This window comes from Xyrauchen texanus, chromosome 5 (assembly GCF_025860055.1).
Source record: "Xyrauchen texanus isolate HMW12.3.18 chromosome 5, RBS_HiC_50CHRs, whole genome shotgun sequence".
NCBI classification, from domain to species: domain Eukaryota; kingdom Metazoa; phylum Chordata; class Actinopteri; order Cypriniformes; family Catostomidae; genus Xyrauchen; species Xyrauchen texanus.
Window position 1 is genome coordinate 429,990 of NC_068280.1, and position 15,011 is coordinate 445,000.

The 15,011-nt window shown below is 39.2% G+C and overlaps 1 protein-coding gene across 1 annotated transcript in view; it reads left to right on the top strand.

Annotated features, from left to right (window-relative positions):
- The first annotated feature begins 2,205 nt into the window (after positions 1-2,205).
- The window catches only part of col5a3b (collagen, type V, alpha 3b), a 63,873-nt gene continuing 51,067 nt past the window's right edge, over positions 2,206-15,011 (top strand). Inside the window, exon 1 of the mRNA XM_052126178.1 lies at positions 2,206-2,796. Within this exon, the coding sequence (XP_051982138.1) occupies positions 2,712-2,796 (85 nt within the window). The 5' untranslated portion in view covers positions 2,206-2,711. The remainder of the gene's footprint in view (positions 2,797-15,011) is intronic.

A 15,011-nucleotide genomic window follows, 5' to 3' on the forward strand; every position in this document is an offset into this window, starting at 1 on the left:
AAGTCATTCATGTATTGCTTTAACTTAGGATCTTATACATCATTTTGACTATGTCAAAAAATATAAATTATTTATATTCAATATTTTTTTACCTCACTTTACTCACTATAATATAACTCTTTTGTGATGACTTTATGTTAATGTACATGAAAATTCAAGAATCATGATAGATCTAAGGGCAATCCCACTGATCTGCTCTTCCCAATACATTTTCTTCAGTGGTATTGGTCTACAATTTGACATATGTAGCACTTGATGAATTAGTTGTTTGAAGCTGATTTGCAATAAGTTATGTGCTGTATCTGTTCTTTTGCATCACAGATGATTCGGGGAGGAGAGAGGATGTTGAGGATAGTACTAGAGTGGAAGATTTAGGAACTGTAGAAACAGGCCCAGCCAGAGCAAAACTCAAAGAATACCCTCTCACCAGCTTTGGACTACAGGGAAGTGGTTGCTAGTGTGAAAATAAAAAGGTCTGGGCTAATCCCCGGATGTCCTTCAATGCTGGAAACGCCTCTGCATCTGATGATAAATTACAATTTAAAAGTGGATTGTTTTGTGCATATTTTTCCATCGCTAGCAGATGAGTGAGGTCTGACACAACACAAATCCAGTTTAAGCCCTATAGTCTAATAGGGGCCCTGTGCCTATCTCTGGGTTCCTGGCTTAGAAACAGATATGCACTAAAACAGATTGTGTGTAGTATAGCTTAATTTTGCGCCGATTTTTTCAATTGTTTATGTTGCCCCCCCAAACAAGCCAAATGCCCCCCAAACATGATATCCTGGTAACCCCTCTGGTGTGTATATATATATGTGTATGTGTGTGTGAGAGTGTGTGATTGTGTGTGAGTGTGTGTGTTTGTGTGTGTGTGTGTGAGTGTGTGTTTGTGTGTGTGTGTGTGTGTGTATATATGTGTGTGTGAGAGTGTGTGTTTGTGTGTGTGTGTGTGTGTGTGTGTGTGTGTGTGTGTGTATATGTGTGTGTGAGTGTGTGTGTTTGTGTGTGTGTGTGTATATATGTGTGTGATTGTGTGTGATTGTGTGTATGTGTGTGTGTGTGTGTGTGTGTGTATATGTGTGTGTGAGTGTGTGTGTGTGTGTGTGTGTGTGTATATGTGTGTGTGAGTGTGTGTGTTTGTGTGTGTGTGTGTATATGTGTGTGTGTGTGTGTGTGTGTGTGTGTGTGTGTGTGTGTGTGTGTGTGTGTGTGTAAGTGTGCGGACCCTTAGGCTCAGTTCAAGCAGGAATTTGGAATCTGCCGCAGCACATTTTATTTTATTAGTTGGGCAGCTCAACATCTTGTTCTGGCGTGCTCATGTGTGTATTGTTGAATGGGGTGGGGTTGGTGAGAGAAAGTGTGCTTCAGTAATACCTTTAAAATGGGTCATTATTAATTATGAGCTCTGATGAGGTTAATACTGTATGCATGACACAACTGAAAATCTCTTTCACTAAGTGGAGAAATCTCACAAAATCTATCAAGAAAATATCCAAATTATATTTCATCCCAGAAAAATGATATTCTTCATAAAGAAAGTGAAGCCTTGTGACCTTTAAGATTTGTTATATTTGGACATTATTTTCATGGACACTGTTTTTATGTTTTTTAAGTGTTATATGGTTGTCGTTTGTCTTTTTCTTTTCTCTGATGATGTATTTCATGTCTTTATCTGTGCAGATGAACTACTTTTGTCCTTTAATTTGGATATAATGTGAAAAAAACAGATTCTGAATCATATCAAACAATAAACTGATGGTAAAGACGAGGTGAACAGACAAAATGTGCTTCTAATTATGGAGAGACAGAATATTTGATTTGTGACAAAGCTGTTTTAAATTGCTGTCAAATGTGTTTGTTACTTATTAAAATGACACTTGATAAATCAACAATAGAATAACTATGAATAAAACGCATAATGATTTTTCTAACTGGATTTATTTTGGACTGTTAAAATGTCTTTAAATTATCCTAAACATAATTTATACAACCTCTAAAAGTAGACCTGAGGAGAGAGACAGACAGAAGAGAGAGAGAGAGAGAGAGACAGACAGACAGAAGACAGAGAGAGAGATACAGAAGTGTGTGAGAGAGAGAGAGAGACAGACAGACAGAAGAGAGAGAGAGAGATACAGAAGTGAGAGAGAGAGAGAGACAGACAGACAGAAGTCAGAGAGAGAGAGACAGACAGACAGAAGACAGAGAGAGAGATACAGAAGTGAGAGAGAGAGACAGACAGACAGAAGAGAGAGAGGCAGACAGAATAGATAGAGAGACAGATACAGAAGAGAGAGAGAGACAGACAGAAGAGAGAGAGACATACAGAAGACAGAGAGAGGTAGACAGAAGAGAGAGAGAGATAGACAGGTAGACAGAAGAGAGAGAGAGAGATACAGAAGAGAGAGAGAGAGTGAGAGAGAGAAAGAGGTAGACAGAACAGAGAGAGAGAGAGAGACAGACAGATAGAACAGAGAGAGAGAGAGACAGACAGATAGAACAGAGAGAGAGAGAGACAGACAGATAGAACAGAGAGAGAGAGAGAGAGAGAGAGAGAGAGAGAGGGGATGCATGAGGTAAAGATCTGAAGTTGAGCAGTCTGTTTGAAGGATTCTTTCAGGTTTTTCTCCTCCGGGTGTTTGTCGGTCTCTTCTGGTCCAGGTGCCGCACACACGCCTCACGAGCGCCGTCCGGTGCAGCTGACTGAAATATTAATGATGAAGATGATGATGATGAATTCACGGATTAATGGAGTGACCCCGCTGATTATTATAATCCTACTGCACGCGACACGAGCAGGTACATTGAAACAAACACACACACACACACACACACCGCTTGAAATGAGTTTTGAGTGTCAGGTGGATAAATTATATTAATATTCGTTACAGAAACACACGGCGCGATCGATGATGTTTGAACTTTTGTGAGAATAACGCAGATCTTCATCAATCAAAGTGAAATTAAATAGATACACTCATTGGTGTTAATTGAGGAAAATCATCTTCTTTGATGCATTAATTTCTGATGTTTTTTATTGATTAGGCCTGTTGTGTAGCGTCATTGTAATGTATTGAGTGATTACTGTATAACATGACATGGTACTCCAATATATATGACTATTTAATGTGAATCCATAGTGATGTTTTAAGTGTTTTCATGTATTGTTGGTATTTTGATCCTGGTGCAGGTGTTATACATAACTGGCAAACCATAGGATACATTTGAAGGTTTTATTTCAGTTGATAGTACTGAAATATCCACTTCATGCTGTTTTTGGTTCTCTGTATTATCCACTACTTCTTTACTAAGTGCAAAAGCGTTCTCCAAACGATTCAGTTTGTGCAGAACCGCTCCAAACGAATTAGTACATGCAAAATCACTCCAAACCATTAATTGTGTGAAAAAACGCTCCAAAACATTTAAGCGTGTACGAAACCGCTCCAAACGATTGTGTACAAAACTGTTCGAAACGATTAAGTGTGTACAAAACTGTTCGAAATGATTAAGTGTGTACAAAACTGTTCGAAACGATTAAGTGTGTACAAAACTGTTCGAAACGATTAAGTGTGTACAAAACTGCTCCAAACGATTGTGTACAAAACTGTTCCAAACGATTAAGTATGTACAAAACTGTTCCAAACGATTAAGTGTGTACAAAACCGCTCCAAATGATTGTGTACAAAACTGTTCCAAATGATTAAGTGTGTACAAAACTGTTCCAAACGACTGTGTACAAAACTGTTCCAAACGATTGTGTACAAAACTGTTCGAAACGATTAAGTGTGTACAAAACTGTTCGAAATGATTAAGTGTGTACAAAACTGTTCGAAATGATTAAGTGTGTACAAAACTGTTCCAAACGATTGTGTACAAAACTGTTCCAAACGATTAAGTGTGTACAAAACCGCTCCAAATGATTGTGTACAAAACTGTTCCAAATGATTAAGTGTGTACAAAACTGTTCCAAACGATTGTGTACAAAACTGTTCCAAACGATTGTGTACAAAACTGTTCCAAACGATTGTGTACAAAACTGTTCCAAATGATTGTGTACAAAACTGTTCGAAACGATTAAGTGTGTACAAAACTGTTCGAAATGATTAAGTGTGTACAAAACTGTTCGAAATGATTAAGTGTGTACAAAACTGTTCCAAACGATTGTGTACAAAACTGTTCCAAACGATTAAGTGTGTACAAAACTGTTCCAAACGATTAAGTGTGTACAAAACCGCTCCAAATGATTGTGTACAAAACTGTTCCAAACGATTAAGTGTGTACAAAACTGTTCCAAACGATTGTGTACAAAACTGTTCCAAATGATTGTGTACAAAACTGTTCCAAACGATTAAGTGTGTACAAAACTGTTCCAAACGATTAAGTGTGTACAAAACTGTTCGAAACGATTAAGTGTGTACAAAACCGTTCCAAACGATTAAATGTGTACATAACTGTTCCAAACGATTAAGTGTGTACAAAACCGTTCCAAACGATTAAATGTGTACAAAACTGTTCCAAACGATTAAGTGTGTACAAAACCGTTCCAAACGATTAAGTGTGTGCGAAACGTTCCAAACGATTAAGTGTGTACAAAACTGTTCCAAACGATTAAGTGTGTACAAAACTGTTCGAAACGATTAAGTGTGTACAAAACCGTTCCAAACGATTAAATGTATACAAAACTGTTCCAAACGATTAAGTGTGTACAAAACCGTTCCAAACGATTAAATGTGTACAAAACTGTTCCAAGCGATTAAGTGTGTACAAAACCGTTCCAAGCGATTAAGTGTGTGTGAAAGCGTTCCAAGCGATTAAGTGTGTACAAAACTGTTCCAAACGATTAAGTGTGTGCGAAACCGTTCCAAACGATTAAGTGTGTACAAAACTGTTCCAAACGATTAAGTGTATGCGAAACGTTCCAAACGATTAAGTGTGTGCAAAACCGTTCCAAACGATTAAGTGTGTGCGAAAACGTTCCAAACGATTAAGTGTGTGCGAAAACTTTCCAAACGATTAAGTGTGTGCAAAAACGTTCCAAACGATTAAGTGTGTGTGAAACTGTTCCAAATGATTAAATGTGTGCAAAAACGTTCCAAACGATTGTGCATGAAACCACTCCAAACGATTAAGTGTGTGCGACAACGTTCCAAACGATTAAGTGTGTACGAAACCGCTCCAAACGATTGTGTACAAAACTGTTCCAAACGATTAAGTGCGTACAAAACTGTTCGAAACGATTAAGTGTGTACAAAACTGTTCCAAACGATTGTGTACAAAACTGTTCCAAACGATTAAGTGTGTACAAAACTGTTCGAAACGATTAAGTGTGTACAAAACTGTTCCAAATTACTGTGTACAAAACTGTTCCAAACGATTGTGTACAAAACTGTTCCAAACGATTAAGTGTGTACAAAACTGTTCCAAACGATTAAGTGTGTACAAAACTGTTCGAAACGATTAAGTGTGTACAAAATCGTTCCAAACGATTAAATGTGTACAAAACTGTTCCAAAAGATTAAGTGTGTACAAAACCGTTCCAAACGATTAAGTGTGTACAAAACTGTTCCAAACGATTAAGTGTGTGCGAAACGTTCCAAATGATTAAGTGTGTACAAAACCGTTCCAAGCGATTAAGTGTGTCGCGTAAAAGCGTTCCAAACGATTAAGTGTGTGCGAAAACTTTCCAAGCGATTAAGTGTGTGCAAAAGCGTTCCAAACAATTAAGTGTGTGTGAAACTGTTCCAAGCGATTAAATGTGTGCAAAAGCGTTCCAAGCGATTGTGCACGAAACCACTCCAAGCGATTAAGTGTGTCGAAAGCGTTCCAAGCGATTAAGTGTGTACTGAAACCACTCCAAGCGATTGTGTATAAAACTGTTCCAAACGATTAAGTGTGTACAAAACTGTTCCAAACGATTAAGTGTGTACAAAACTGTTCCAAACGATTGTGTACAAAACTGTTCCAAGCGATTAAGTGTGCACAAAACTGTTCCAAGCGATTAAGTGTGTACAAAACTGTTCGAAACGATTAAGTGTGTACAAAATCGTTCCAAACGATTAAATGTGTACAAAACTGTTCCAAACGATTAAGTGTGTACAAAACCAATCCAAACGATTAAGTGTGTACAAAACTGTTCCAAACGATTAAGTGTGTGCGAAACGTTCCAAATGATTAAGTGTGTACAAAACCGTTCCAAACGATTAAGTGTGTGCGAAAACGTTCCAAACGATTAAGTGTGTGCGAAAACTTTCCAAACGATTAAGTGTGTGAAAAAATGTTCCAAACGATTAAGTGTGTGTGAAACTGTTCCAAACGATTAAATGTGTGCAAAAACGTTCCAAACGATTGTGCACGAAACCACTCCAAACGATTAAGTGTGTGCGAAAACGTTCCAAACGATTAAGTGTGTGTGAAACTGTTCCAAACGATTAAATGTGTGCAAAAACGTTCCAAACGATTGTGCACGAAACCACTCCAAACGATTAAGTGTGTGCGAAAACGTTCCAAACGATTAAGTGTGTACGAAACCGTTCCAAACGATTAAGTGTGTACAAAACCGTTCCAAACGATTAAGTGTGTGCGAAAACGTTCCAAACGATTAAGTGTGTGCGAAAACTTTCCAAACGATTAAGTGTGTGCAAAAACGTTCCAAACAATTAAGTGTGTGTGAAACTGTTCCAAACGATTAAATGTGTGCAAAAACGTTCCAAACGATTGTGCACGAAACCACTCCAAACGATTAAGTGTGTGCGAAAACGTTCCAAACGATTAAGTGTGTACGAAACCACTCCAAACGATTGTGTATAAAACTGTTCCAAACGATTAAGTGTGTACAAAACTGTTCCAAACGATTAAGTGTGTACAAAACTGTTCCAAACGATTGTGTACAAAACTGTTCCAAACGATTAAGTGTGCACAAAACTGTTCCAAACGATTAAGTGTGTACAAAACTGTTCGAAACGATTAAGTGTGTACAAAATCGTTCCAAACGATTAAATGTGTACAAAACTGTTCCAAACGATTAAGTGTGTACAAAACCAATCCAAACGATTAAGTGTGTACAAAACTGTTCCAAACGATTAAGTGTGTGCGAAACGTTCCAAATGATTAAGTGTGTACAAAACCGTTCCAAACGATTAAGTGTGTGCGAAAACGTTCCAAACGATTAAGTGTGTGCGAAAACTTTCCAAACGATTAAGTGTGTGAAAAAATGTTCCAAACGATTAAGTGTGTGTGAAACTGTTCCAAACGATTAAATGTGTGCAAAAACGTTCCAAACGATTGTGCACGAAACCACTCCAAACGATTAAGTGTGTGCGAAAACGTTCCAAACGATTAAGTGTGTGTGAAACTGTTCCAAACGATTAAATGTGTGCAAAAACGTTCCAAACGATTGTGCACGAAACCACTCCAAACGATTAAGTGTGTGCGAAAACGTTCCAAACGATTAAGTGTGTATGAAACCGCTCCAAACGATTGTGTACAAAACTGTTCCAAACGATTAAGTGTGTACAAAACTGTTCGAAACGATTAAGTGTGTACAAAACTGTTCCAAACGATTGTGTACAAAACTGTTCCAAATGATTAAGTGTGTACAAAACTGTTCCAAACGATTGTGTACAAAACTGTTCCAAACGATTAAGTGTGTACAAAACTGTTCCAAACGATTGTGTACAAAACTGTTCGAAACGATTAAGTGTGTACAAAACCGTTCCAAACGATTAAATGTGTACAAAACTGTTGCAAACGATTAAGTGTGTACAAAACCATTCCAAACGATTAAATGTGTACAAAACTGTTCCAAACGATTAAGTGTGTACAAAACTGTTCCAAACGATTAAGTGTGTGTGAAACGTTCCAAACGATTAAGTGTGTACAAAACTGTTCCAAACGATTAAGTGTGTGCGAAACCGTTCCAAACGATTAAGTGTGTACAAAACTGTTCCAAACGATTAAGTGTGTGCGAAATGTTCCAAACGATTAAGTGTGTACAAAACCGTTCCAAACGATTAATTGTATGCAAAACCGTTCCAAATGATTAAGTGTGTGCAAAAACGTTCCAAACGATTAAGTGTGTGCAAAAACGTTCCAAACCATTAAGTGTGTACGAAACCGTTCCAAATGATTAAGTGTGTGCGAAAACGTTCCAAACCATTAAGTGTGTGCGAAAACGTTCCAAACGATTAAGTGTGTGCAAAAACGTTCCAAACGATTAAGTGTGTGCGAAACTGTTCCAAACGATGAAATGTGTGCAAAAACGTTCCAAACGATTGTGCACGAAACCGCTCCAAATGATTAAGTTTGTGCGAAAACGTTCCAAACGATTAAGTGTGTGCGAAAACGTTCCAAACGATTAAGTGTGTACGAAACCGCTCCAAACGATTAAGTGTGTGAAACCGCTCCAAACGATTAAGTGTGTACAGTACCATTCCAAACGATTAAGTGTGTGAAACCGCTCCAAACGATTAAGTGTGTGCGAAACCATTTCAAACGATTAAGTGTGTACGAAACCGCTCCAAACGATTAAGTGTGTGCGAAACCATTTCAAACGATTAAGTGTGTACGAAACCTATCCAAACGATTAAGTGTGTGCGAAACCATTTCAAATGATTAAGTGTGTACGAAACCGATCCAAACGATTAAGTGTGTGCGAAACCGTTCCAAACGATTGAGTGTGTGTGAAACCGCTACAAACGATTAAGTGTGTGTGAAACTGCTCCAAACGATTAAGTGTGTGCGAAACCGCTCCAAACGATTAAGTGTGCGCGAAAACGTTCCAAACGATTAAGTGTATGAAAACGTTCCAAACGATTAAGTGTGCGCGAAACCGCTCCAAACGATTAAGTGTGTGTGTGAAACCGCTCTAAATGATGAAGTGTGTACGAAACCGCTCCAAACGATTAAGTGTGTGTGAAACCGCTCCAAACGATTAAGTGTGTGTGAAACCGTTCCAAACGATTAAGTGTGTGAAACCGCTCCAAACGATTAAGTGTGCGTGAAAACGTTCCAAACGATTAAGTGTGTGCGAAACCGTTCCAAATGACTGAGTGTGTGTGAAACCGCTCCAAACGATTAAGTGTGTACGAAACTGTTCCAAACGATTAAGTGTGTGCGAAACCGTTCCAAATGATTAAATGTGTGCAAAAACGTTCCAAACGATTAAGTGTGTACAAAACCATTCCAAACGATTAAGTGTGTACGAAACCGCTCCAAACGATTAAGTGTGTGCGAAACCATTTCAAATGATTAAGTGTGTACGAAACCGCTCCAAACGATTAAGTGTGTGCGAAACCGTTCCAAACGATTGAGTGTGTGTGAAACCGCTCCAAACGATTAAGTGTGTGCGAAACCGCTCCAAACGATTAAGTGTGTGTGAAACCGCTCCAAACGATTAAGTGTGTGCGAAACCGCTCCAAACGATTAAGTGTGTGTGAAACCGCTCCAGATGATTAAGTGTGTACGAAACTGCTCCAAACGATTAAGTGTGTGTGAAACCGTTCCAAACGATTAAGTGTGTGTGTGAAACCGCTCCAAACAATTAATTGCTTGAAAAAACGCTCCAAACAATTGTGTGCGAAACCGTTCCAAACGATTAAGTATGTACTAAACCGTTCCAAACGATTAAGTGTGTGCAAAACTGTTCCAAATGAGTAAGTGTGTACGAAACCGTTCCAAACGATTAAGTGTGTACGAAACTGTTCCAAACAATTAAATGTGTGTGAAACCGTTCCAAATGATTAAGTGTGTGCGAAACCGTTCCAACCGATAAGTGTGTGTGAAACCGCTCCAAACGATAAAGTGTGTGTGAAACCGCTCCAAACGATCAAGTGTGTGTGAATCAGTTCCAAACGATTAAGTGTGTGTGTGAAACAATTCCAAACAAATAATTGCGTGAAAAAACGCTCCAAACAATTGTGTGCGAAACCGTTCCAAACGATTAAGTGTGTGAAAAAACGCTCCAAACGTTTAAGTGTGTACGAAACTGCTCCAAACGATTAAGTGTGTACTAAACTGTTCCAAACGATTAAGTGTGTGCAAAACCGTTTCAAACTATTAAGTGTGTGCAAAACGTTCCAAACGATTAAGTGTGTACGAAAGTGTTCCAAACAATTAAATGTGTGTGAAACTGCTCCATACATAAAGAGTGTGTGATACCGCTCCAAATGATCAAGTGTGTGTGAAACCGTTCCAAACTATTTAACGGTGTGTGAAACTGCTCCAAACGATTAAGTGTGCGCGAAAACGTTCCAAACGATTAAGTGTATGAAAACGTTCCAAACGATTAAGTGTGCGCGAAACCGCTCCAAACGATTAAGTGTGTGTGTGAAACCGATCTAAATGATGAAGTGTGTACGAAACCGCTCCAAACGATTAAGTGTGTGTGAAACCGCTCCAAACGATTAAGTGTGTGTGAAACCGTTCCAAACGATTAAGTGTGTGAAACCGCTCCAAACGATTAAGTGTGCGTGAAAACGTTCCAAACGATTAAGTGTGTGCGAAACCGTTCCAAACGACTGAGTGTGTGTGAAACCGCTCCAAACGATTGTGTACGAAACCGTTCCAAACGATTAAGTGTGCGAAACCGTTCCAAATGATTAAATGTGTGCAAAAACATTCCAAACGATTAAGTGTGTACAAAACCATTCCAAACGATTAAGTGTGTACGAAACCGCTCCAAACGATTAAGTGTGTGCGAAACCATTTCAAACGATTAAGTGTGTACGAAACCACTCCAAACGATTAAGTGTGTGCGAAACCGTTCCAAACGATTGAGTGTGTGTGAAACCGCTCCAAACGATTAAGTGTGTGCGAAAACGCTCCAAACGATTAAGTGTGTGCGAAACCGCTCCAAACGATTAAGTGTGTGTGAAACCGCTCCAGATGATTAAGTGTGTACGAAAACGCTCCAAACAATTAATTGCTTGAAAAAATGCTCCAAACAATTGTGTGCGAAACCGTTCCAAACGATTAAGTATGTACTAAACCGTTCCAAACGATTAAGTGTGTGCAAAACTGTTCCAAATGAGTAAGTGTGTACGAAACCATTCCAAACAAATTAACTTTGTATGAAACCGTTCCAAACAATTAAATGTGTGTGAAACCGTTCCAAATGATTAAGTGTGTGCGAAACCGCTCCAAACGATAAAGTGTGTGTGAAACCGCTCCAAACGATCAAGTGTGTGTGAATCAGTTCCAAACGATTAAGTGTGTGTGTGAAACAATTCCAAACAAATAATTGCGTGAAAAAACGCTCCAAACAATTGTGTGCGAAACCGTTCCAAATGATTAAGTGTGTGAAAAAACGCTCCAAACATTTAAGTGTGTACGAAACTGCTCCAAACGATTAAGTGTGTACTAAACTGTTCCAAACGATTAAGTGTGTGCGAAACCGTTCCAAACTATTAAGTGTGTGCAAAACGTTCCAAACGATTAAGTGTGTACGAAACTGTTCCAAACAATTAAATGTGTGTGAAACCGCTCCATACCATAAAGAGTGTGTGATACTGCTCCAAATGATCAAGTGTGTGTGAAACCGTTCCAAACTATTTAACGGTGTGTGAAACCGCTCCAAACGATTAAGTGAGTGTAAAACTGTTCCAAACGTTGAAGTGTGTGTGAAACTGCTTCAAACTATTAAGGGTTTAAACCGTTCCAAACCATTACGTATCTAAACCGCTCCAAACGATTAAGTGTCTAAACCGCTCCAAACCTCTCCAAACAATTAAGTGTCTAAACCGCTCCAAACCATTAAATGTCTAAACCGCTCCAAACAATTAAGTGTCTAAACCGCTCCAAACCATTAAGTGTCTACACCGCTCCAAACGATTAAGTGTCTAATCCGCTCCAAACCATTAAGTGTCTAAACCGCTCCAAACCATTAAATGTCTAAACCGCTGCAAGCGATTAAATGTCTAAACCGCTCCAAACCATTAAATGTCTAAACCGCTCCAAACCATTAAGTGTCTAAACCGCTCCAAACCATTAAATGTCTAAACCGCTCCAAACCATTAAGTGTCTAAACCGCTCCAAACCATTCAGTGTCTAAACCGCTCCAAACCATTAAATGTCTAAACCGCTCCAAACCATTAAGTATCTAAACCACTCCAAACCATTAAGTGTCTAAACCGCTCCAAACCATTCAGTGTCTAAACCGCTCCAAACCATTAAGTGTCTAAACCGCTCCAAACCATTAAATGTCTAAACCGCTCCAAACCATTAAATGTCTAAACCGCTCCAAACCAATAAATGTCTAAACCGTTCCAAACCATTAAGTGTCTAAACCGCTCCAAACCATTCAGTGTCTAAACCGCTCCAAACCATTAAATGTCTAAACCGCTCCAAACCATTAAATGTCTAAACCGCTCCAAACCAATAAATGTCTAAACCGCTCCAAACGAAAAGGTGTGTGTGAAACAGTTATGAACAATTTAGTACATGGAAAACTGCTCCAAATGATTAAGTGTGGCTAAACCAGAGGTCTGGGTATCTCAGCGAGTATTGACGCTGACTATCACCGCTGGAGTCGTGAGTTTGAATCCAGGGCGTGCTGAGTGACTCCAGTCAGGTCTCCTTAGCAACCAAATTGGCCCGGTTGCTAGGGAGGGTAGAGTCAAATGGGGTAACCTCCTCGTGGTCGCTATAATGTGGTTCTCGCTCTCGGTGGGGCGTGTGGTGAGTTGTGCATGGATGATGTGGAGAATAGCATGAAGCCTACACACACGCTACGTCTCCACTGTAACACGCTCAACAGCACGTGATAAGATAAGTGGATTGATGGTCTCAGAAGCAGAGGCAACTGAGATTCGTCCTCCATCACCCGGATTGAGGCGAGTAACTGTACCATCACGAGGACGTAGTAATTAGTGGGATTTGAACATTACAAATTGGGGAGAAAAAAGGGTGTTCAAACCGTTCCAAACGATAAGTTGCGTGTGAAACCGTTCCAAACGATTCAGGAAGTGCTAGGGCTGGGCATCGCCTGGCACCTCATGATACAAAACATATTGCAATACACGTCACAATTCTATATATTGCGATAGATCACAATATCATAATTTGATCCGATTATGAATCATTTGTAATATATTTGGGTATATTTCAGTTATATACTGATGTCTGATGAAGAGCATACGGCTCTCTTGGTGAGATCATTAAATTGATTTGGAAATAACAGTGTTCTACAGTAAATGTATTGTGTGTTTATATGATATATGATATGATCATGAGAAAACGTATTGTGATATATTGATATCTGGTCGTATCGGCCCTAGTATGTGCAAACTATTCAGTGCATGAGTGAACTGTCAGAGATTCAGTTATGAACCGATTCAGACCATTTTGCCAACCTGTTTGACCAATACATTGAAAATAACTGACTCGAAAGAGTGAATAATTCACAAAGCACACATCGCTAGTCTCGTGACGCCCCTGGTACCATGGAACTGAATGATTACCATCTTCATATAGCATGTTATTTACCTGGTATTTCCAAGAATGCAATGCTTGTATTATTGTACATGTGTCAATGGTAGTCTTGTGTGTAGGACTCTAAAGAGACGTCTGTGTTCTGGAAGTGATATTCTGCTGCCAGCTGCTTCTCGTTCTCTGCGTCTCTGGCTGGTTTTCAGGTCTTTTATCTTCATGAAGTAATGCAACTGCACAGAAAATCTTACAGCGTGTCATTGTTTATTGGGTCTCATAATGCTGTGTGTGAGTTCAGTGCTATTTCTGAGAATTCACAGAATTCCCTGAAGGCTTCAGAACACGACAACAATGTCTAGATGTTTTTTTTCAATTGAAGTTATGCATGAGAAGAAGATGGCCATTAATCCACTGAAAGACAGGAACGAGAGCGCAGGTTTTTTTTTAAACACATTCCCAACACGTCTGAAACTGTCCCGAACTTCATATCCACATTTTCTACAGTTTCGTGAGGTGTGCACAAGTTCTCAATGAAAGCAGTGGGTTTGTAAATGTACTGAAGTTTTCTGATGTTTCACTGAAGTGAAAGATTCTCTAAAGAATCAAGAGGAATCTACAACACTAGTACAGCAGAAGAGTGTTTTATCAGACTCTAGTTTGCATCTGCAGCTTAAGAGACATTTTCCATTCAACACTGAAACTGTCTGAACATGTCTGCTGCTTCAGTCCTGTGATGTCATCAGTGATGTCATCATCATCACACGTTGGGCTGTTCAAGGGTGATGTGCTATGGAACATTTTACTGCCATATCTTAGTTAAGCTGTTTTCTCTGTTGACCTTTACCCTTTACGGTCACTTCAGGTCAGTGACCTTGTGAACTCGTCACACACCTGCCGTTCAGTTGGAGTGTGTGTTTCCATGGATCTTCAGAAAGAAATAGTTGAGGTGGAAATGCAATTAAAGGAATATTAAGTAGTATTTAATGGAGCAGTAATCTCAGTATTGTGAAGTCCTGCGGTCTCATTCTTACAGATGTTTCTGAATAATATTGGTTGCTTTTACTTTTAGTAATTAGTGCTGCTTGCAGCGTCAACAACATTGTACACAATCAGCCATGGAGTCATGAGGTGTCGTTAAACACCAGATGAAAAACTGAACCCCAAACACAAACCCAACCCTAAATTATTCTCTCTTACAAATAAAGTTCCTTCAATGGTCCTTTGCAGCTCTTTTTGTTTTGTTTCCGTTGTATTTTTAGAGTGAAGATTGAATGTGAACGTGGTGTAGACAAACTCTTCTGCACCAGACGTGATGAAGTCATAATGTAGTTCTCACTCGTGATTGGCTCATTGATTCCCGCTTAGCATGGACAGCCATTCTTTATTGAGTACAGATCGCTACTGATATCACACATACTGGTTTGGAAGAGATGTTTGAATGTGCAGTCAGAGAGAAGAGCAGAACGAGTTTTGAGACGTGTTCATGTTTCTGCTGGTTTCTCTCGGAGTTTTCTCTCAAGCTTCGGCATGTTTGGCAGCAGGAACCTCACGATGCCTCTGGACGTTCTGATGATGATAATGATGACAGTTCT